Source organism: Hoplias malabaricus, chromosome 12 (genome assembly GCF_029633855.1).
Source record: "Hoplias malabaricus isolate fHopMal1 chromosome 12, fHopMal1.hap1, whole genome shotgun sequence".
Taxonomy (NCBI): Eukaryota; Metazoa; Chordata; class Actinopteri; order Characiformes; family Erythrinidae; genus Hoplias; species Hoplias malabaricus.
Window position 1 is genome coordinate 12,194,516 of NC_089811.1, and position 24,262 is coordinate 12,218,777.

The 24,262-nt window shown below is 38.5% G+C and overlaps 1 protein-coding gene across 1 annotated transcript; it reads left to right on the top strand.

Moving 5' to 3' along the window:
- Positions 1-8,661: 8,661 nt before the first annotated feature.
- LOC136710808 (rho-related GTP-binding protein RhoE-like) lies at positions 8,662-20,293 on the top strand. Its single transcript, XM_066686640.1, has 5 exons — positions 8,662-9,062; positions 9,794-9,881; positions 15,968-16,077; positions 17,101-17,235; positions 18,321-20,293. Exons 1-5 carry the CDS (start codon positions 8,931-8,933, stop codon positions 18,567-18,569), a joined length of 714 nt encoding a protein of 237 aa, XP_066542737.1. The 5' UTR covers positions 8,662-8,930; the 3' UTR covers positions 18,570-20,293.
- The last annotated feature ends 3,969 nt before the right edge of the window (positions 20,294-24,262 follow it).

Consider the following 24,262-nt stretch of genomic DNA (forward strand, 5'->3'; position numbering starts at 1 on the left):
TAGCCCAGGCTAGTGGAGCATCAGAAGGGTTCTGAAGCTGCAATTATAAGGTAAAAATACTACCCACTATTCTATTAATATTCTAAAATACTTAAAACCATTTATAGAAATAGCTGGTCCTGTGTTGTGTATCACAGATAAGGCTGTTTTGTAAGGAAAATTACATCTTTCGAACTGAGAAGGTGGCATCAAGCTTTAGGAGGGTAAATTGAGCAATCTCTGAGATTTGAACAGGGTTTGATCTCTCCCACTGTGGTTGCAGCAATACATCAAGGTCCTCGTGACAAGATGAGGACCTCTAGATGACTCTGAAGTCTTTTGATAAAAGCTGGGAGTTTCTGGAGTTTTAATCTTGTGTAATAAAGTGGTTTGATTCACCTACTACTTTAGACTTACAGGAAGAATGTTCTTGATTTATCTCCCACTAATGCTCCACAGCAATCTATACTTGGGAACACTCACTGGTTCCTGGACTTTACCTTGGAGCTTGAAATTAAAGGGGAATTCCAGCAATATTTCAAAACTGTTGCCGGATTCAGTTGTTGAGGTACATCTTTTGGATATTTTGCTCATCAATTCCTCTCCCCCTGTGACTCAACTGCACCTACTGTAATTTAACAGAAGTTTACTGTAACAGATTTAACTTTGATATGAATATAATGAATATAGTTCAGAAGTGAGAAAAGAGTCCTTTTCTCACTTCTGTGCGACACACACTCACTCTTTCACTCACACACCAAACTTCTCACAGGTAATCACCCGGTGCAGGGCTAGAACCCACAACCCCAGGACCCGATCCACATACCAATGCATGAATTTGTACTGTGGAAGGAAAGTGGAGCACCTGGGGGAAACCCTACAGAAAACGGGAGGCCATAGCAAAGTCACCAAAGACTGTGTCCTGACGTGAGTACAGAACCCACATCACCAGGACACTGGAGCTGTATGGGAGCAACACTAATTGTGGGTCCACTTTGATGTCCATATTATTCATTCATTCATTCATTATCTGTAACCACTTGTCCAGTTCAGGGTCGCGGTGGGTCCAGAGCCTACCTGGAATCATTGGGCGCAAGGCGGGAATACACCCTGGAGGGGGCACCAGTCCTTCACAGGGCAACACACACACTCACACACTCACACCTACGGACACTTTTGAGTCACCAATCCACCTACCAACGGGTGTTTTGGGACTGTGGGAAGAAACCGGAGCACCCGGAGGAAACCCACACAGATACAGGGAGAACACACCAAACTCCTCACAGACAGTCATCCAGAGCAAGACTCGAACCCACAACCTTCAGGTCCCTGGAGCTGTGTGACTGCAACACTACATGCTGCGCCACCGTGCCGCCCGCCGTCCCTATTATTGATAATTTATAAATGTTGATTAAATGCATATCTTACCTGTCTGCTGTTCCGCCTGCAGGCTAAAAATTAAACTGACTTTTAATGTAAGACTTGTAATTATTCTGAGTAACATATTAAACATTTAATGCTGATTTAATACATTTTTGTATTTTTATGAGTTATTTTAACCATGTTGCAATAATGTATCTTTTTTCTTTGGTTGGGCAAGATTTCCAGATGCTACACAGCTGTTATTACAACTGTTTATTAAATTTTACTTCACAGCACTTAGAAATAGTTGCTGTGCTAAAGCAAATGCAGTGATTACAATGAATTATGGCTTGATCAACACAAGCCTCAGAACATTTTACAATGATTTAAGTCACTTTAAGTTTGTTGTTATTTTTGTTTGTTTTTGTCTAAGAAATAATGCTTGAAAGTAAAACAGTCTGCCTATTGAATACTACACGTGGAAATGAGGTGGAAACAAAGTATACGTCTGCTATTTTTTTCTTTCTGTTTTTCTTGCCTATTAAATACACCTCCTATATATATATATTTCCCATATTTATACCCTATGTTTTCTTTACTGCATATTTATACTCCAGCAAAATACAAAGTCAAGAAATACTAGTTAAATGTCCCAAAAAAACAGAACACATGCCATTTCATAGCTTCTATTTGGTTAATTTCTTTGTACCATTATTAGTATTAATAATTTTACTAGAGCCTGTATAATTTATATGTATAATTTAAGACAGTATTTAACTAATTCACTGTTGGGTTACAGCTTTGACACTAGTACAGCTACAGACACACCACGACCCTGGTCAGAATGAAACGGTTAAAGAAAATCAATGAATGAATCATTAAACTTTAAACTGACTGTTAAATTTAATCTAGAAAATCCAGCCTAATCATTTCTAGAGAGCAGTCAGACAATTTTGTTTTGATCATGGCTTCATGGATGTTTCTGCAAATATAAGGTGTGGCAAGAGTTTAATACTAGAAAAGAGGTCCAAAGTTCAAAATTTTAAAGACCAACAACAGCATAACCTGCAGAATTACTGATATTCAAGCAAACCATTATAAGGACACTTGAAATACACCATACAAAAAAACTAGAAAAGACTGGATTTTATTCAAATGTTTTATTATTCATTCTATGACTTTGTCAGTCAGTCATACAACATCAATAACTTACAAAATTAAAAAACGGAAAAATTAGCATCACACAATGTAATACGTATTTTAGTTATTATCTGTCCAAAATTTCACACAAAGAAATTCTATGACCTGGTTCCTCTCTATGCTAGATTCTGTACTGTTTATAATTAAGTGATCAGCAATCTGTCACTCAGACTGTTCACTGAGTTCCAGTCTCACTAGCCACTGGCTCACTGTTTGGAGCAGATGGCTGAGGGTGCTGTGACCAGTTGTGTCTTTAGGATCCCAGGTGTTTCAGAGCAAATCGAATGGGTGACCATTACCCCATCTGTGAATTTGTAATACACTGAATAAACTGAAATGGATATTCCAAAAACCATAATTAAGGAGACCGTCGTGTGATAATATAAACCACAAAACTTCACTTTAATGAATACTTATTTCCAAATACATCCTTTGGTTTTCCCACAAAAGAATGTATAGTTTATTTTTATTTCAATTCATATAGTGCCACTTTTTATCATATAAAAATAATGTCAGCCCAGTGATATATAATTCGAATAATCATACAAAATGATCATTTTGCTGAATTTCTTACGTGTTCTGCTTTAGATCATTCTGTCATTAATCAAGTCTGAAACATGCAAACTGCTAACACAATAGCTCATTGCTGCAGCTTAGTTACAGTCCAGACGTTCTTTGTTTCAAACCATTAGGGAAACAGTTCTTTGGACATGCACTCTCTCGCCACTGCTGTTGCATTGTAGCTTGAAATATATGCAGCTGTTTTTTTCTCATAATCAGAATATTGTTCAGATTTTTTTTTATTTTTTACTAAAGGCTTTTACAATTAAGAAGTTGGCACTTCTTAAAAAATCAGTGGTCTCACATCTTCTATAAAATGTGCAATAAATTTTGCACAGCCCACATTTTTTGTTTTAGTACAAAACAATGCTAAACACTGAAAATTAGTTTCTAATGAGATTTCAAAATATATGGAACTAATATAAAAACCATTACTTGAGCAAACAATGGCAAAACCAACTGTACAATTATGCCTTTGTGTCATGACGTATAGCTGTGGCACATATTTTTTAAACGAATGGAAAAAACCTTCCATATTTAAGCAGACAAAGGTATTAATGATTGATTGTGAAAAACATGATACAGACTTTAACTCAGACTTATTGATTGCTTCGGGGTTTGTGCCCACTGTAACTCAACAGTGGGTTTGATTGGTCAATAATCCTGTCTCCCATTGATTTGGCACCAGCTCATGAAATTTTCATAACCAGAAATGACTGAATTGGAGGCACATGTGCCGAGAGAATAGTTTGATTTTACATCCGTTGAAACACCTGAGTATCGACTAGCCCCAGTGTTCAGTAATTAATTGCAACAACTTGAACAAGTGCGTGTTGTTCCCGATTTTTTCCATGTTTTTCACCATGGAAGAGTTCCCCAGTTTGGAACGTTCATCCGCATTGCCAGTTCAGAGTGGGTGTCTAGGGAATTTCGAAGCTTTTAGTCTTGGCTGTATGTCACCGCTGTCAAAAACAGCGTTTGTTCTGACAGAGCCGTGGTGGAGGAGGATTTGAAAGTATGCAAAAACCTCACGAGAAATTCTGAACAGCTAGTCGAAGGGGGATGTTGGGAGATGTTCGGGGGAGAGGGGGAGGTGGAGGGCATTGAGAGAAAACTTTTCCTTTTTCGTCTTCTTCTTAAGCCCAAAGCACAAACAGACTGTCGCCATGGTTACATCCACGGCGCAGGAAATTCCCATCTGTGAAGCTGTGCATGGCAAACAGTTCTAAACGCTGCCAAACTGCTCCATAGCCTCCATCATGTACTCTCAGCCACTAATCCTTGTCTTTACATGCCATATTTTCAATCTAATAGCCTCTCTTCTACTACAACCCCGCTATTTACATGTATAAGCTTGAAATACTGCCTTTAGTTTTTGTTAACCATGTGTTTTACCAATACCGTTATTACCAGTAATAATAAGACTAAGCTAATTAATGGAGGGTTGCTATCACTTTATTTATGGAGAAATCACATGCAAATTTTGGACACCCACGGTCTACTGGCCTGTTGGTTTTCCTCATAAGTGCAAAGAATTCTCCACATCCACCACAGAAAACAGCCTGTTTCTTAATATGTTCTTACCTCCACATTCTTCCTTGATGTCTTCTTTCACTGCTCAAGTTACAATGTTTAATTCACGATATGATCGAATATTCAAGAAATATCTTCCACAGAACTCAATAAATTATTTTTTTTCCTGCAATTTAGAAACATTTTGAAATAATGCAGGAAAACAAACTCTGTCATATGCAAGAGGTTAATATATTTAATGTCATAATTTAAAGTATTTTCAGCATATTTTGGTCAGTAAATAAAATCTAATAAAATTGAAATAGTCCTGTTTATAAAGTCAGTTTCCAATTACTGACCGATATGATACTGACAACTCACATTTAATTTTATTTTTATTAAAGAACTTTTAACAATGCCATACATTTATAACTGATATATCAGCAAACCAAAACCTACAGGACAGAAATACACACATTTAAATTTAAACTGATACCATCACCATGATAAACACATCAGAAATGTTTGAAGTGTAAAAATTCAAAATTAATATGAGAATGTGGGAAGTCTGCACGACATTCTTCCAAATCATGTAAAATACACACACACACACACACACACACACACACACACACACACACACAAACACACACATAAAGCGTAATGATTCTTCTGCACAGGTCTGAGATTTGCTGTGATTTCCCAGAAGGTTGAGTCAGAATGAGGAATTTAGAGTGGGAATAACAGGGATTACCTCACAGGTTTGGTGTGGAGATGACGAGTAGTGGACAGTATCCTGGTAGACTAGATGTTGTTGTCTTTCAAAGCCACAACAACAACAACAACAAACTCTGATCCTTGGTTAAACTATTTGTCAGATGTCATTGTTTGTGTTCCTCTGTCTTGGTAAAGTTATAAAATCTTTTACAGCTTAGACCTCAGATATAGACATTACAATTTATTTTCTAAATCAATGTAAAAAATCAGTGTGCATTTGTAAGTAAGATTTTTACAATAGAAGTATTATAATGAACTTGCTTTATGCTGCAGCTAACCAGTACTAACTTTGTAAGGAAACTCACACAAAAACAATTTGAACATGTTCTACTAGTTGATATTTAACTTACGCACAATTGGTCAAACTCTGGAGCTGCTTTTAATAGCAGTTTGACATTAGATTTTGTTGCAAATGTGTTGTTCTCTCCAAGTAAATTTTAACTATTCAGATATAAGCAGAATTCAATTCAATTCAATTCATTCAATACAATGGGATACTGTGGAGTATATTTCATTAAATGTCAGTAACTCAAAATTTAAACTTTTTTTTTCACCAAGCCGTGGTGAAACTTTATTTCACTGGTGGAAGTAACTGCTCATGTTACATTCCGATCTATAGTCTCTTAGTCTTACTCTGTTCGCATTAGAGGTCATGTGTTATCACAAAATAACATTATATCAGCAATATTATTAGTGACCTCAGGTGCTGTTGCTTAAAAAACACAGTCACTCCCTAGCAACATATGTCAGAGAGTGGACTCATAACCTTCCACTAAGTCCTTATTCAGCCACACTGAGGCATTTGATAGGACAGGATGATATTCCTTTGTGAAATATTTCAGTGTTACATAACAGATACCTCTGAGTAACTGTAGTCTGGAGGGTCAGAAAGAATTTTAGAGAACTCAGTGTCCTTGAAAAGCAGGAAATACCATTCATTTAGCTGTTCATCTCCTTTCTCGCATTAACCTGCATTCACCTGCGTTCTTTTGTATCTTTTGTCAACCCCCCAGCTGTTTTCTCCACTTTTCTTCACACAACGTCCATTTTTATTCAGATGTCCATCTGCTCCAGTTGGCAGTCAAAGTGCCTTGTGTACACTGCAAAAATGTCTCTTAGTAAGTGAAAACATCTTAAATGTACTCATTTAACCAAATGTTTCTCATTTAGAGATTGTTTTAAGACCATTATAAATGTTTCTAAACTATGTAGTTAAAAGAATTTTATATGCAAACATGTAGTATTCAATAGGCAGACTGTTTTACTTTCAAGCATTATTTCTTAGACAAAAACAAACAAAAATAACAACAAACTTAAAGTGACTTAAATCATTGTAAAATGTTCTGAAATAAGTTACATAACCTTTAATATTCTTACAATATTTTTTAGTTTTGCAGTTGGAAGTTTCATGTATTGTGTGTGTGTGTGTGTCTATCTTTCTGTCTGTCTCATAGTCTTTGTTACATTATCATCAGTATCTTAGGAACACCTTGGATTTACTTTGGCTGAACAGCATGACCATGCATTTATGATACTGCAATTTGGCACCACACACACACAATATCGATTTTACATACCATTATATTGAGTGACAATCAGGGGTCAGTTTTCATAAATGTTAATCGGCCTGCATTCACCACAGCCTTCCCTCCTGCTGAATGTTGATATAATAACCACTGGCACCACTTGAGTATGCACTCCTATTTTAAGCAATAATCCTCATTTTATACATTTAAATATGATGTCTAAGTAAAGGAGGAACTGAAATTTAATTTCATAATAACACTGAACATGTTTACAGTTTATAGTGATTATACCTATCCTCATTAATAGCCTAAACCCGTTGCATAATTTATTTCCATTACCTTGAACAAAGGAGAAAGAGCACATCTGCCTGACACTGTGGACACTGGAGATGGGAATGAGTGGATGGGCCACTTACTGGGGTCTTTTATCCTAATACTCTATTTTGCTGTCTCACTAACTATTATTGAGGAGGAACACCACTTAGGCTGTACAGATCAGATCAATGGAATCCATGAAACACGTTGCTAGCAAATCGATTGACAGTCTTATCGTTATGTATCTCCCTCTGTGAGTTTGGGTAACATAATGGCTGTTCAGGGTGAGGGCACCAACATGCAGGCGGTGGCATCAATAATTAGAAAGCCAGGCATGCGAGGAGTCCACTGCTTGGTGGAAGTTGTTATTAGAGCTCATTGTCTGTATTAATGGCAAGTTTGAGCGGGCAGAAGTCGGCCGTAAACGCTGAGCCCTTGGGCAAGACCGTAAATGAAGTGCAAGGTTTGGGGCCCATGCCAAAGGAGGGAGCCATTCCTCTCATTATGTCTCCCTGTGCAGAAAGGCCGCAGGGCAAAGTTAACGAACTCATCCTGTCCTACTGTCACTGTCTCTCAAATGAATGACAGGATTAGTGTCAAACATGTCGCGCCACTCCAGCAAGGCCTGGTGACCTACTGCCTATACAGAAGCCTGGTGTACTTCAACAATTTTTTAGACATGTAACTACTAAAGGAAGTTACTTTTATAGGGATGGTTTCCCTGGTAAATCTCGGACTATACACAGCATTCTGAATTGTGATTTTCCGTTGAAAGGAACATATAGTCAATGACTAAACTTAATCTGGGGATACCAGCCCTAAATGATTTTTTTTTGGAAATACTAGGATTGTAAGAAGCATAAAATCCAACCGGTCTGAAGACTAAACTGTGGGAAATAGTTTCACATTTTTAATTTTTTTAATTGCCCTAAAACTTGTAATGGACTGGGAATTAAATAAAGGAAGAAGAGAATGTCCTTGTTTCTGAATATAGTTGGGGCTTTCACTTTCAGTTGCTTTTCCCTGCTTATGTTTTTGTTTCCTGAAGGAACATTGAACTGAAAGACCATAATAGGCTAAATTTACCTCAGTACTTGTCAAGAATTGGAAAAAAGGTACTTTCCGCAAGTGAACTTGTTCTTTCGTTTTGTACCACTGTTCATGCATGTGGCTCTTTATGGGAACAAATTCCTGAATGTTTACAGAGAACATGATATTTTTTTTCCTCTGTAGGTAAATGATGCTGGTTAGCCAGAAGCTAACTGTGAGGTAATGGAAATATCCCACAATGTCACGAATACAAACAGGGCGTTCAGGTTCAGGTAAATCCGTTTAACGCAGATGTTAAGAACATTTCTGCCGAGCGAGGGCGCGCCTTCGCGGCTGTATATAAGCAGGAGGTCCGTAGCCATGAAAGGGAGAGAGGAGGAGGAGGTTTGGGCAGGTTTGTGAAGGTTTGTGAAGGTTTGTGAGGAAAACCCATCGTGTATTGGAGCTTTTAGAGGCGTGTTTTTCCAAAACGCTGTAGACAACATGCAGTCAGTTTGGAGGAGCTACGGTTTTGAGAGATAAGGAGACGCAGCGCAGGAGAAGAGCTACTGAAACCTGGAGCAAGTTCACTGCGCACATGCGTGGTTTTATTTCGGAGTTAACGTTCGTTACCGCCACGACTTCTGAAGGGATTTATTGCAGAAATCAATGAAGGACGAACCGAAGCTTCCTACAATGGATGCCAGTCAAAGTGTGAAGTGTAAAATTGTGGTTATTGGGGACAGTCAGTGTGGGAAAACCGCTCTTCTTCACGTATTTGCTAAAGACTGCTTCCCAGAAGTACGTTTGATTTTTTATTTTTTATTTTATTTATTTATTTTTTTTTTTCATTGTAACTTTACGATTCAAGGGACTGATATTATTCATTTAAAGGGGCATTTTCTAGTACATATCCTCATTTAGGCATCCGTTTAATGGCTACATTTGTAAATGGTTAACTTTAAAATGCAGAAACATTTATAGGGGGGACATTTGGGTTCAGAAAAGCTTAGATATGGTGATAGGAACCAGACGCCAAAAACCCCTCAGAATTCCTCCTCACAGACAGTTATTTTTTTTATTATTATTATTTTTTTTTTATTCAAAGTAGTTTGGAAATCGAGTTTTGTCCTGAAAAATTATTTAAATGCATTAATGCGAGCTTAATGCACGTTTTCACATTCTGTGTGTGTTCTTTTAGAGACTTTAGACCCCTCAGACGTCTGGTTACCATTACTATCAGAATGAGCATTTCTCACTATTGTCTTCTCAAAAATTGTCTCTAAAACGGAGCATTTTGTTAAACTCCTTTTACTGACATGTTGTGCATTTTATGCAGACAAATAGAAATCTCAGCACATTTCACCTCTAACAAAGCACAAGGTCATTGTATACAGGTTGTGCTTGTATTTTTTTTTCTGGTGTAGCTTTTCTACAGTCAGGTTATTTCTGAATAAGTCTTATTTTAGGTTATTTAAGTTAATTCTTTGTATTATCTGAATGTACTTATTGTGTATATTTGTGTGTTGTAGAATTACGTCCCCACAGTGTTTGAGAACTACACGGCTAGTTTTGAAATTGACTCTCAGAGGATTGAGCTCAGCCTTTGGGACACCTCAGGTAAGCTCTTATACTCTTTTAGGATTTTAAATCAGATCCCCATCATCACTAATGACACGTTTTGGATTATTAAAAATTCTGCCTAATTGAATGAATGAAATGGTGAGTAAAGGTACTACATATCTGAAGCCTGTAATGTTTAAAGTGCCTTCCTGTATGTATTACAGAAAATGTGCTAAGAATACACTTAACCATGCTTGAGACATTGGATTAATAGTTTGGAGACAAGGCTTTAAATGGCATTTTTGCTGATGAAATGCAAGGCAATATAGTCCCAATTAGAAAGAGCTTTTTTTTCTTATTTACAAATATTTTTAATCCTGTCAACATTACGAAAAAAATGCTCACAAGATTCTCAAACTCTCTACAGTGAACATTTGAGCAACTTTGAATGACATTGTTTACATCACTATTTACTTTATGTAAAATGATGAAACAAAAATGGTTAGTGTGCCTTTATTGTTCCAGACTCTGACTAACATCTAATTTTCTGAATTGTGCTTGACTGAAAGTCTTACTGGAGAAGGGGGGGGGGGGAAGGCGACAAAAGCCACAGACTGATTAACTTAACCATTTGTTTGCAAGAAATCTGAATGTAGGTCATATGAGATATACTGACCAAACCCAACCAGGCTTATTAAGGAGACCCTCAGTGGCTCTTCTTTCTCTGGAATGCCTGCAATGCTGTGCGAGAGTCAAGCAGCTTTAAGTCTTGAGGCGCAAAGCTTCTCCACCCTTCTTTCAGCACGCCTTGAGGCTTTAACTCCCCTGAGCTGACTCCTTTAAGGATTAGTACTTTTTTTTCTGGATCTCAGACAGTTTGGACATGCTCAGCAGATGTGTCATTGCTTTGGCATTTGAGCAGTTCCAGCAGGGAATAACCTCAACAGTTCCAATTATAGCATTTATGCGATATTATAGGTCATACTTTGGAATTAGTTTCATACTGGAGTCTTGCTTACCCTTCAGTTTAACCGAGTTGACCAATTGTTGCAGTTGTATTGTTTATAATGGTGGTTTCAAGTTCTTGCCATGCACTGCACATTCTTGTTTTCCCAGCTTTAATGTATTCATTTTAACTCCAGTAAGGGATGTAAACAAAGTAATTCAGAGTGGTTTAATGTGAAATTCTGCATTTCATGAATAAACATACCATTTTACAGGAAGGCTGATGGGGACTAGGGGTTGTGATGCCTACAACACAAATATAGCCAGTTATTTACCATCCCAAATGACCAATGAACTTTTAGTGTAATGTTTATAATGGTAACAATCATAAAGCTTTCATTAAGCAATGTTACAGTAAACGGACAGTGTATTCATATTTGTTCCATGTAATAATATTTGGTAAGCTTTTAGAGGCATTAATGTCAAAACTCCAGTTTGTGTCAATTTTCACTTGGAACATTAATGTGTTCAATATGCAGAAATTTTGAAAAATGATTTGAATTTCCATTTTAATTAGTGGAGTATTTGAATGTGATTTGTTAAAATGAAGAAAACACCATGACGAATTATAGTGCTATATTAGCTGGAAGTCTGGCAGTGACTGTATAACACTGTAGGGTGGACTGACTCCAGCAGCTGTACAATCTTACGATCTGCCAGTCTGGAGCAGAGCAGTAGGAGGGGGGTGGGTGCAACAGCAAAATCCAGCGTGTTTGACCCGCGCCCTTTTCAGCTGATTTTTAGTAATACTGCAGGCCTGCCTGAGGGCAGGAAACAGCCAAATGGACAGGGGCCAATAAACACAGATAGCACGTGCTGAGGAAGTGCTTACCTCATTGTGTTTGTCACGTCAATCTTAAATTTTCAGAATGGGTAAAGATTCCATGTAAACTGTGTAGATTGTCTTGGCTGAGTTTTGTTTGCTTTGTGTTAAGGAGGCAGATGACCTCCAGGATAATGTCAGTGCAAACTCCTTTACCCTATTGACTTCATGAGAGACTCGTGTTTGGACCCTTTCAGTCAGAGAAGCCAAAGACGGAGGATGGTAAAAACACAATGGGGGGGTCAAAACATCAAAACACCTTTTGCGAATTGCTGTTTTTGTCTTGAGTAAAGTGGTAAAATGTGTTACTTGTTATCAGCGAAGCACTGTGGGAGGCTATTGTGAATATTCAAAGCTGCTGAATGTGAATGTCACAGTTTTAAGCAAATGACCCACTGTGAAATGGAAATGTGGGATAATTACCTCCTTACAGTCTACTTTTTTTTTGCTTGAGGCTGTGTTGGGGTCTTTGCCGAGGGGGGGTTGGGGGTGTGGTGGGTAGCAATGCATTTTAAGGGTTAAATTGCTGCTCTTCAGGATTTCACTCAGTCCCTTTAGGTATGGAGTTTACAGAGCACTGCCTGGTTGCCTGGAGCAAGATGGGGACCTGGGGAATTAGGATCGAACTGGCTCCACCAATCCGAAAGTAGGTTGTCACAAAGGGCGGCCTCTGGCTAATTTGAGCATGGTGCCCATCCCCTGACATTTTCAGAGTGCTTTGAGCGCTCTCTTGAGGAATCTCCTGTTCAAACCAGCAACATAACCCACTTTGTCAAAAGCTCCACTGGAGTACATGCTAGCTCATAGTGGTGAGAAACCCCTCCCTGATATATGACACCATGCCATGGGTCAGAGAACAGCAGAGTCCTGCCGGAGGTTCTCCAGAGATTCATTTCTTGGACAAGATAAGCATGACCTCAATAACCTCTGGTCAATAAGGACCTTTATGAAAGAAACTGGAGTTGGATCTCTGTTTTCTCCTTTGTTACATGGAGACTTGAGATGATTGTGGAAACTTGAGGCTACTATACTAACACTCTCACGGCTGTGTAAGTTGCAGCGTGGGGCTAAATATTATTTACACTCTCCAGACGTAAGTGCTGAATGTTTAGAGTGTCTGTGAATGGCATTTGTAGACACTTACTCCATCCACATCCATGCATTTGTAGACGCACAACATACACTTATTTTCTACGTAAGTAGTGCATTCTTTGGGAAAATAGAGTCAGATTTGTTTGTATGTAGCTCAGGTTGTGTACACAAATAAGAGGCCTTAGGTAACTTAAACCCTTTTGTCCTTGCTTTACAGTGGCCTACAATCAAAACACAACCACATTTGATACACGAATATGCTCTGATCTTGGTGAATGATATTTGATTATGGAGTAGATTATTTATTCTGCAGTGGGTTAGCCTTTATCTTTTGTTTGCTTCTCAAATGCTGTTGTGTTTTGATACCCTGGCCAGTGTATACATCAGTCAGTACATTTTTCCTGAAACTACCTGTTGTAACAAAGTATCCAAATGATGGAGACCTTGGGAACAAAATTAATGGACAAAAATGGCACAGTTAAAAGATACAGCTTTCAGTTGCGAACATGTGTAGTCGTTTTAAAGAAGCCTGTAAAAATTTGCAATCACTAGCTTTATCAATATGCATATTTTTGTAGTGAAATGTGCAGTAACTAATTATATAATGTGCAATTAAAGCTAAAAACCTGTTTACCAACAGGTATTTTCAAGTTCAGTAGTTCAATAACAGTGATTATAAATCTTACCCTGCCTAAAATCATTTTGTATTAGTGCATGTTAATTTATCGTTAAGTATACAGGTTATTGCGCAAGAAACATCGCAAATTGCTGTAAAATACATACAATTAAATGTAAATTCTGCCTTCACTTTGCATTTGAGGCACATTTTACCTTAAATGTTTTCAGCACTTCAATCAAAGCAGCATAATCCCCATGTGTAATTGCTCAAACGTATCTTGTGATGCTAAGCACATTGGCTTGCGTTTTGAATCAAAATACAGCTAAACCTGTCTGTAATTGCTCAGACATATCTTCTGATGCTAGGCACATTGACTTGCATCTTAAATGGGCTTCTTGGAGCTGCTGGCGATGAAAACCTGCTTGTCAAGCAAACTAAAACATTTTTTTTCCTACTTCTACTTCAGTCAGCAGGAATGGAGGAACATATGAGGGAGGGGCAGGATTTTCATGGAGGGTTTTGCATCTTGTGACCTTCCTCAGACCTGCATTTACAAACCTAACTCTCAGAGTTGTGGCAGTAGGTAAAATAAAGGCAGATGAAACAAAGTAGTGCTTTTTAAATAATGAATTAACACTGTCCACTTCAATGTAAATGCACTCGGTCTGAAATTGCCACTTACAACACACCAAAAGTTAGGGAACATGAAATGCTTGGATATAACATCTATTTTATTTTTCCCCCCTCTACATTGTGTAAAATTCATCAAACGTGTTAGGAATCTGAAGTATGTACGTTAGTATGTAGATATCAAGCAGCAAAATACAACCTTGAAAGTCCAGTACAGTTGCACAGTTCGGAAACAGAAAAGACCTGAAAATATTTATCAGCCTCCAAATTGTTAATTCATCTACTGTACCACCTACTTCATTCTGATCTGTGTCACTGTGCAAATAGTGTGTGTGTGTGTATATATATATTTAAAAAAGCCTTTTGTTGTTGCTGTTTCTCAGAGTGTACATTAATGTTGTGCAATGCCTGCGTCCTTGGTTCTCTTATGGATCGTGTGTATGTCTTTGCTTTGTGCTCCTGACAGAAATGATTAAGCACCCAAACACCTCCCCGCTCGTGAGAGGGTCTTTGTGTATGTTTGTTGGTACGGTGAGAAGACCTCCAGCCTTCTCAACAGAGTTTACAAAGGAATTCCCAGCGGTCATTCTGTCCAAACAGTGGGGGGAAAAACAAATTCCTCACGTTCCAGACACAGGGGCAACATTCCACTTCAGGAGATTTTAAATTTTAGGACGTCTTGTTCTAGTCTTAACTGTGACACAGAACCAACTAAAACAGTCAGGGACAGTGCTTGCATGGTCTAGCTTTAAAATTTATGGAGAAATTAATGAAGGTAGAGTTATTCAGCTGCAGACAGTGGTATTCTGTGTGTCAGCTATTTGAATTGGAGGATGAAAGGCAAGTATGCTTGTAGTATTTTTATGAAAATTGTTTCATGAAATAGATTGGATTGCTGTTGCAGCTGTGCAGAGGAGGGGTTTTTTTTTTGTTTTTTTTTTTAAATATGACTTGGTAAGGGGGGAAAAAAGTCCAACCTTTATTTTATTTCCAGTCAAAACAGCCTTGAAGTGATTTTATTTTTAGGATAAATGTCAGAGACGGCATATATGTTAAATCACTAAATACAAAAGAATGTCAAAGGAAAATAAATGAAGAAACTGCCCTTTCCAGATATGGAGTTTAAAAATGATAAAGAGATACTGGAACTTCCTCCTAACAATCATGCATAGCCTGGTAGACCACCATTGCTCGTCACTGTCAGGCCTCAACAATACTGAATGTGGTTGGGATTACTTGGCTTGTGAGAAACAAAATGCAAACCAACTCATAAGACTTTGGAGGTGATGAAGAATAAAGAACTAAATATAGGGTGGTCTCTGACATTTCCACAGTACTGTTTTCTTTAGCTTTTTTTTTTTTTTTTTTTCTGTGAACCAAAATCCAGCTGAAATAATTTGGGTTGAAAAATCTTCATGTTATTCTATGAAGTCTATTGTTCAACCAAAATTAATCTTATGGCTGTTTTGCCACTTGAATTTGGGCACCAAGTCTGCAAAGCCTGGCCATGTCTTTACAGCAGAGTGGCAAACCTCAGTAACGTCAAACTCTTCACCACAAACCAAGGAAAGTCTGGTATGTGGAGAGTTTATGGTCTTTATAGCTGTATTTTCTCACATTACAAAGTCTTCAGCAACCTACATTTTTGAGGCTTAGTCTTGAATAAGAAGCTTACGTGTCTGCGAAAGTCTTCTCTGTCCCTGGGAGAATTTATGTGATATTTGCAGGAAAAAAGAGGCGGAAGAGTTGATGCTGTTTTATTAAATTATTACTTTATTAAATTATTTTATGGAATGATGTAATTCTGGTAAAGTTTAATGGCTAATCCAGAAGGGTGCTGAAACTACAAAGTAACCCACGAAGAACCAGAGTTTTAGACTTCTTAAATGAAAAGTATTAATACAGGTTGGCCCCCTGTGTTGGGATAACAGCATCTACGTGACTCAGCTGTGTTTTAACCTTTTGTTTCCACAGGGTCGCCTTACTACGACAATGTGCGACCCCTCTCGTATCCAGACTCGGATGCAGTCCTCATCTGTTTTGACATCAGTCGACCTGAAACCCTGGACAGTGTGCTAAAAAAGGTTTGCAGCAAAGTGTTTCTGACATATAAACCTGTTAAAATGGTTATACTCGGAGTGGTACTCCCAAATTTTTACTTTGTATGTGTTTATCACAAGTTGGTTTTGCAACAATAGTCGCCATTTGGACATCATTAAGGACTGTGTCATGAGCCACGGTCTCAGAAATGTAATAGATGCACATTTTTCCCGAAATATGAAAATTGAAAAATAGGTTTAAATGAGGTTTCAAATGGAAACTCCTTTTGGAAAGGAGTCAACACTCTAAAGTGTTCTCCAAGAGTTCCTTATTATGGTTCTATTTTAATCCACAAGCTGCAAAGTTCTTAAATGGTTGAAAAGAGACCCTTAAATTGTTCTTAATCATGAAGGAAATTATCCCTTCTAAATAATCTTTCTAAATTGTATACCACCAACTTCTGTTCAAATATTGTTTTTGTTACTCCTGCTAAGAGTGTAGATTTCAGAGGATTGGGTGATCTTTACATCAATGGATAAAGATTGCAGGGGCAGTTTGTATTTGGTCTAAGAGTTTTGGCCTGGGCCTTTTGTCTTGTCAAGGGCCTCTTGACCTATGATGTCACAGAGGTTGAATGTGAAACTAATGGATACAGATGTGGTGCTGACGGACCACCACCTGAGATCAAACAAACCTCTTGGCAGTAAAGGTTTCAAGGTACTTTTATTAGGGGTGGACAGATCTAGAATTTTTATATAGATTGGCGTTCACATCAAGACCAAATTATGGCTAATGTTTTAACCAGAAGCTCACACAGTAAGAGCTGACCCTGGAAACACTAGCCAAAGCTACAACATACTGTAAATAATAGTTGCGCTCAAATGAAGAGATTACAGTCATAATACAAATGGAATCCAAAACTATGTAGAAAAGTACATGGCTTAGTACTATAGAGTGTGGAATTGTCCAAGAATAAATATAAGACTACTTTGTAGAACAGTGGCCATCTCTCCATGTACATCACAATGAAAGACATTTAATTTATGTATTTCTCATTCCTTTTGCAGTGGAAAGGAGAAATCCAGGAGTTTTGCCCCAACACAAAGATGCTGTTAGTGGGGTGTAAATCAGATCTGCGCACGGACCTCACCACCTTAGTGGAACTTTCAAATCACAGGCAGACACCAGTGTCATATGATCAAGTGAGTGAATATTAAATCTCCATCTCTGAGCTTGTATTGATTAGTATTATAAAGGTAGAACATAAAAAGCTCACTTTGTTCTTACACATTGTATGCTTAAGAATACAAAACATCCAGAACACAAGTGTGGACAAGCACTAAATTGACCAACAGTGCCAGGCACTGCACATAGCAAACAATATTTTCAGAGTAATATATACTTTATTCAATACTGTATAAATTAAAAGTATGAGCCCACAAGTTCCCCATGTGTTAATACACACTAAACTCTGCTAAATTCAGAAATCATCCTTCAGTTATTTCATTTTCTATTTTCAAGTACAAATGACTTTTAGTGTTGTCAAAATGAATGCATTAACATGTGGGGAAATTAACACTAATTGCAACAAATTTGGCCCCAACTCCCTCCCATAAGTTACTCTTCACAGAGTAACAAAAATGATATTTGCATTAATTAGCAATCTAAAATCAACATTGCTACTTTTGAGTTCAAAATGTAGATTACATGTTATCAATGCTAAAATATGTATTAAATATCATAACTTATAGTCTCTCACACATGCACACAGCTCTGTGTTTGAGCCACCAACTCTTAGTTTCCTCCAGCAGTTTGTCATGCATATCACAATACACATTTATCTCCCTCCCAAAATATACATGGAACTGACTCTAAATTCGGTAGAGTGCATATTGCATGAAAGTAAACACAGACAGAAACAAAGCTAAACAATGAGTGTTACAAATCAAAGTGTCTGTGGTAATTCAAACAGTGAATTAAAACTTTGAGAAGTTAAACTTCAGCCACATACAAACAGATGTTTTCCTCCTCAAACATACCATTCCAACTTAAAGATGCAGAGCTTTGGAATGAGAACAAATGAGAACAGCAGTTCCCCAGAATCATTGACATTGCCTTTAATGGAAATTAAATGGATGTAGAATGGTCTGATTATTGAACGTAACCTGAAAATTTATAACTGAATAATAAGGCTGGAGTGTAGATGCACTTATTAAACTGGTTTAAGAAAATGGAGGGAAAATAACTTTCTTCTCTTCTTTATTCTTATATTCTTCTCCTTTTTAAGGGTTCAAACATGGCCAAGCAACTCTCAGCACCCTACATTGAGTGCTCTGCGTTACAGTCAGAAAACAGTGTGAGGGACATTTTCCACGTGGCCACGCTGGCCTGTGTCAACAAGAACCACAAGAATGTCAAACGTCACAAATCTTCCAGAGCCACCAAGAGAACGTCCCACATGCCTAGCAGACCCTACCTGGAGTCAGTAACCTCGGACATGCGTAAAGATAAGGCCAAGAGCTGTACAGTCATGTGAAGGGACTGGAGAGTGTGGGGTTTACAGTTGCTTTGGAGGTGAGGACAAAGGAGTTTAGAGATGTGGCTCAAGATTATCTGTCTTCACCCTCTAGAGTCATTCAAAGAGCGGTGAGGATTTGAGGATGTTTTGACACTTTGTCCTCTGCTCTGGTCCATTCTGTCCCATGTGAATTACGCTAACCAAGGGCAGTGTCACAGAAGAAAAGCACCAAATGCTGGAGAAACGCCTTGGAGTCCTGCAAAGAATTTTGAACCACCTTGAGAGAGGACAGCATGGTGACGTTTAGTCAGTCCTCTTTCTGTTAGGTCATGGAAAAGGCATGATGTTTGAAGTACAGGTCACGGACATTATTTATGGAGAATGAGTATCTTGTTGGGTTTTTATTTTTATTATTATTATTATTATTTTTTTTTTTTTAGCTTTTAAGAAAATGTGAAAGAACAGTTTTGAAGGAAAGCTACATTGATTACAGCAGATAAGCTCCTTTGGAGGTCTCCCAGTTGACAAGAAAACAGAAGGCACTTAAATGGAGAAACAATGACACACTGTGGCTAAACCTGCCTCTTTTTGGTTTATACTCTAGTTTTACCATGTTCTTGTTGCAGGGAGAGGTTTGATAAAGTCTTCATACCGTAAGGAGGTTTGAATCTTTCTGAGGCTTCCAACCTTATTTGCTGAAATACTAACCTCATAATTAGTGTTTCTTGTGCTTTTCTTCCCCTTTTTTTTTTTTATTTTTTTTATTTTTTTATTCCCCCCCCCCCCCCCCATTTCCAAAAAGCCAAAGAAGTGTCAGAGTCAAGCTTCAGTGTTGTAGCCACAGGGTTTTCACGTTTCATGTTTGGACTGTTATGCCCATGTGCACTTGTGAGTGTTTTGGTTTTGTTGTCGGTGGTAGTTCTGGCTTGGCTTGAGGACATGTCAACAGACCCTGGTATCGTGAAATCCAGATATTAGTATGGTTTTGAAGCCTCAATTTCAGTGCCTCCATGTGTTTGTTCGATGTACCCCAAGCTTATCATGGCCTGGGGCTTCTGTATTGCTGCACTCAGTGCAAGAAGAGTTTCTGATACCTCTTCATAATCCGTCAGCTTTTTTGGAACTGCAAGAGAATAATCTCAGCTATGCAATACGCTGACTCCGGCCCATATCAGCAGTTAGGAGAAGAAATGACCGCCCTAGGTAAATGTGTACATCCGTGTCTAGTGCTGGTAGTTGATGGACCTGCAAATCTGACAGTCACACCATTTTATTGGACCAGTCTGAGTTCTGTATCTCCTGGAATGAAATGTACAAATACATGTTTACCCTTTGGTTCTTGGCTCACATCAGAAAAGAAATGCATTCCAGAGTGAATGGTGCCATAAATCAGAGACTATTGTAAAAATCCATTTCCAGTTTGTATTGGGTTGACCACTAGATCAGCTGGTTTATAACCCAACACCAGACTCTTAGAATGACATTTCCAACATAAATAGAGTCCTCTGTTAAACTACTCTCTCATAGGTGCCTCCATTTTGCCACTCCATTCTGTTTTTATCAGCTTGCAGGGGTATGCCCGGATATAAAATATTGTATTAGCTGTAGAGCATTCAACCTTTTTTGTTTGTTTTTTTGTTTAATGTTGGAATCCATATTTGTACGTCTGTAATGATGGATGTTTCTGCAATATTTATTGAAGTTATATTTTTTTCTTTGGAAATAAAATGCAGTGTACAGTATGATGTTGTTGGGTTTTTTTTTTAATTGATGAACGGAGGAGTGGAAATGTACAAAAATACTACAATGTTTAAAGTAGTTTTGTACATTTAATGCTGTCCTTGTGTGGGAAGGGGGCACGGTCACACGGCTCCAGGGACCTGGAGTTTGTGGTTTCAAGTCCCACTCCAGGTGACTGTCTGTGAGGAGTTTGGTGTGTTCTCTGTGTCTGTGTGGGTTTCCTCTGGGTGCTCCGGTTTCCTCCCACGGTCCAAAAACACACGGTGGTAGGTGGATTTGTGACTCAAGTGTCCATAGGTGTGAGTGAATGTATCACACTGTGAAGGACTTGCACCCCCTCCAGGGTGTTATTCCGGGTCTGCTCCACACCGCCACCCTGAACTGGAAAAGCACTCAGACACTGAATGAATTATGAGGGAACCAAAAAAAAAACCTTTCATATCTACATATACTTTTTGGGATCTGCAGCCTAGAAACCCAATAAGACAACCCAAAAACAATGCATCCAATGAACTGTTCTGGTTGTGCTCCTGTTCTGAATTGTACCTCTTCATTTGTTCTGTCAGATCTGCTCTAAGTGAGAGCACAAAAGCAGGTATAAACCATGTAAAAAAAAAAAAAAACACACACTATGTGAGCAGAGAACTGGGAACCTTGCTTGACGGTCAGTGGTTTGGTTCAAAAAACATGCTGAAACAAGGCTTTTTAGACAGGGTAGCATGAGGCTGTGGTGTTCTCCTTGGCCATTTTATCTGATTCTCTGATGCTTTCTGACACTGGGGTCAAATAAAAATGCTTCAGTGCCCCACCTCTGCTGTGCACACAATACAGATTAATGTTTGGCAAAACATAAATTTATGGAACAGGTTATGTGTCTAAACAATTCCGAGGTCACAATGACTTTGATGTAATTGATAGCAGTCTGGCTATGTGTGTGAAATAAGGGGCTCTACAGACCCCCACAGAGGGGTCCTTTGACATCTCATGCTGGAAATGGGACGCCTCTCTTAACTGCGAGATGGAACTTCATGCCTTGCTTATATTTTGTTTGTGTTGCCGAAGGAATGTGTCATGGCTCTCCAAGGCTTGAGGGATTATACGCCCACAGCTGGCAAGAGATGTTTTCCACGCAGCCTTCTGAAAATCGTCCAGTCTATTGTTGCCTCTTTCCAACTAGAGAGGTTTAATAAAAAACAAAAATGGCTCTGTATGTGCTTTCTAACTGGAAAACTTTAGAGTGGGTTCATTGTACTTAACTGTATCCTGTGAGTCTTTTGTTGTAGCCCATAATGTGTGGAAATTGACATGACAAAGAAGCTTTATGGCCAAAATTCTCCCTACTCCAGCCATTTCACAGTTTATCCACAAAATGAGCTTTGTTTTGGGTTGTGAGAGGATATCCCTGACTGTGCAATGGGGGGCAGCTAAGGTGGGGTTAGCAGGAGTGGGCAAAACATATATTTTCTTTATTAAAATCCTGTTTTCTCTCCCTTACTTAATAGTCATTGCCACCCATCTTCTAGGTCTCACATTATCACACAGTGCTATCAATCTTCCAAAAATACATGAAGGCAGTTGCATTTTCAATGTGACACATACAAATCTAAGTAGGAGTTCAAAACACTGGAAGGAGAATGCTAAATGCTTGTTTTTGTTAGCTGCAATTGCTAGCATGGATGAGAGAAAGCAAGGTCAAGTGAACTCTGTTAAATACCCAGCCTTGAATTGAAAATCATTCAGCGACAAAGAAAATGTTAGAGAATTTGACTCAAAATACAGAATAATCCCAATTTACCAATTTTAACAATATTTTGATTGTGCAAACACCCAAAGCATTAAATACAAACCTCATGAAACCTCAAGAACATGAATCTTGATGTGGTACAATATCCTGGAACAATATTAACCAAAGCTGTTTTATGTTATCAATGTATTTGCAGGAATTATTTCATAACTACAGCCAAAATAACAGTGACACTAATGATGGGCAGTGTACAAACCAGATTTCCAGGCTCTCTGTAGGGGTAAGCAGCCTACAAAAACTCATGTGTATGGATTTGGATCCTCACAGTTCCCTCCCCCCTTCTTCCATCCTGGTTCCTCCAGTGCTTCTGGTAAACAAAGCGTGATGGCACGCATGATAGCTCCCTCTGAGTTTGATTCATTATGCTTACAATTCCCAGCCCCCCTCAACTCTTCTATCTGCAATGAGCCATAGAAACCCATACAAACAAATTGTAATGGACCACTGCAATGTATTCTCCGTAGATATCTAATGGTATGTGCAATATATGTCCAAGGTTGTAGACACTGGTGCATGCATTGTGGACACTAAGGAGTGGAAAATGAAAACTCCTGTTGTCGAAAGATTTTCAGTGACAATGACATTATTTGAGGCTCTGTGCTCTTTCTGCAGCTTCTTTAGCTTTGCCACAGCCACAGATGTTTTCATGCTTCACACTGATGAACCTATTACTATATATTTCCATCTGGGAACAAACTTTTCTGTTTTTTATTTTTATTTTAGGAATTAGGAAATTCTGAATGGGATATCCAGGTGTTTATTGTTTTATTTAACTTCAATAGGGACAGAAAATGAATTTTCCCAGTGTCTAAATTTTAAATGCAAACAAGAAAAACCAATTGACAGAACATTCACATGGGGGAGTGACAGACTTAAAGAGGGTCCACAGAAGTGGGCACATGTCCAAATTTTTTTTTTTAAACCTTGCAATAGAAAAGCATGAAATTATAGAGCAGCCAAAGGCTATGGTCCATGCCAAGTGTCAGCTAGAGGGGTATAAAGCCCTCATCGTAGAGCTGTGAAGTGGTTTTTCTCGCGAAATGGAGCACCATCCAATACATTTGGAAGGGATTGGAGTGGGGTTTGTGAGGCAGAACTCATTGTCCAACATCAGTGCTCCAGAAGTCTAAATGGTATCAGATATTCACAGCAATGTTCCAAAGTCTAGTTTAAACCTTCCCAAAAGAGTGGAGGCTACTTATGCATTTATATATGCAATATATATAAAATGGCATACTGGATGATTAGGAGCTGCAGGAGTCCACATGTTTTTGGACACACAATGTGACACATATGGACATGCATGACTTATGTTTTTGGTCTGGCAATTCTCTACATTCTTAGATGATAGGTCCTCCAGCACAATTATCTGTGTGTGTGTGTGTGTGCGTGTGTGTGTGTGTGGGTTTGTGTGTGTGTGCTGTGTGTGTGTGTGAATAAGTCTGCATTCTCCAGAGAGCTAGACAAGTGCTCAAGGTTATGATATTTTCATACACAGCTTCATAAAATGTGCTGGGTTCACAAAATGAATCAATAAAAAGATGCTAAACAGCAGAAACGAGAGAGGGATCTAGTGCACTTTCTTGTCTTTAGGCAGCAAAAACTACGCTGTTTTGCTTTGGTTCTGCATTTTGAGGAACCCAAAGCAATGAAACACATTTTTCATGCACTCCTGCATTTTATTAAGTTTACACAGAGAGCAGCCGCTCTGTTCTGCTTCCTTCTAGAAGTGCAGCAGGGCTGGTGAAAGCCTCTTCATCATCCCAGGTTTAATCAAGCCTGCAGGAAGCCAGCTAATACTGTTCCACACTCTCTTTCTGTCTCTCTCTCTTTCTGTCTCTCTCTCTCTCTCTCTCTCTCTCTCTCTCTCTCTCTCTCACACACACACACACACACACACACACAATGTATAAGGTATTAAAGTTAACCTTCTGGGGTGTTTGGCCCCAGATGATACATTTTGGATGATAGCTCAAAAAAGACCACTCAGGAAGCTATACCTCTACACATTTGTAGACACCTGCTCACCCTATGTTTCATTTATAGTGAAGGGTATTTATAGAGAGTTAGCCCTTCTTCACTGCAGTAATGGCCTCTTTTCTTGACACTGGCTATTGGTGCATAGTTTTGAGGACATGATTGCATTCAATTATTAAGACCTCAATAG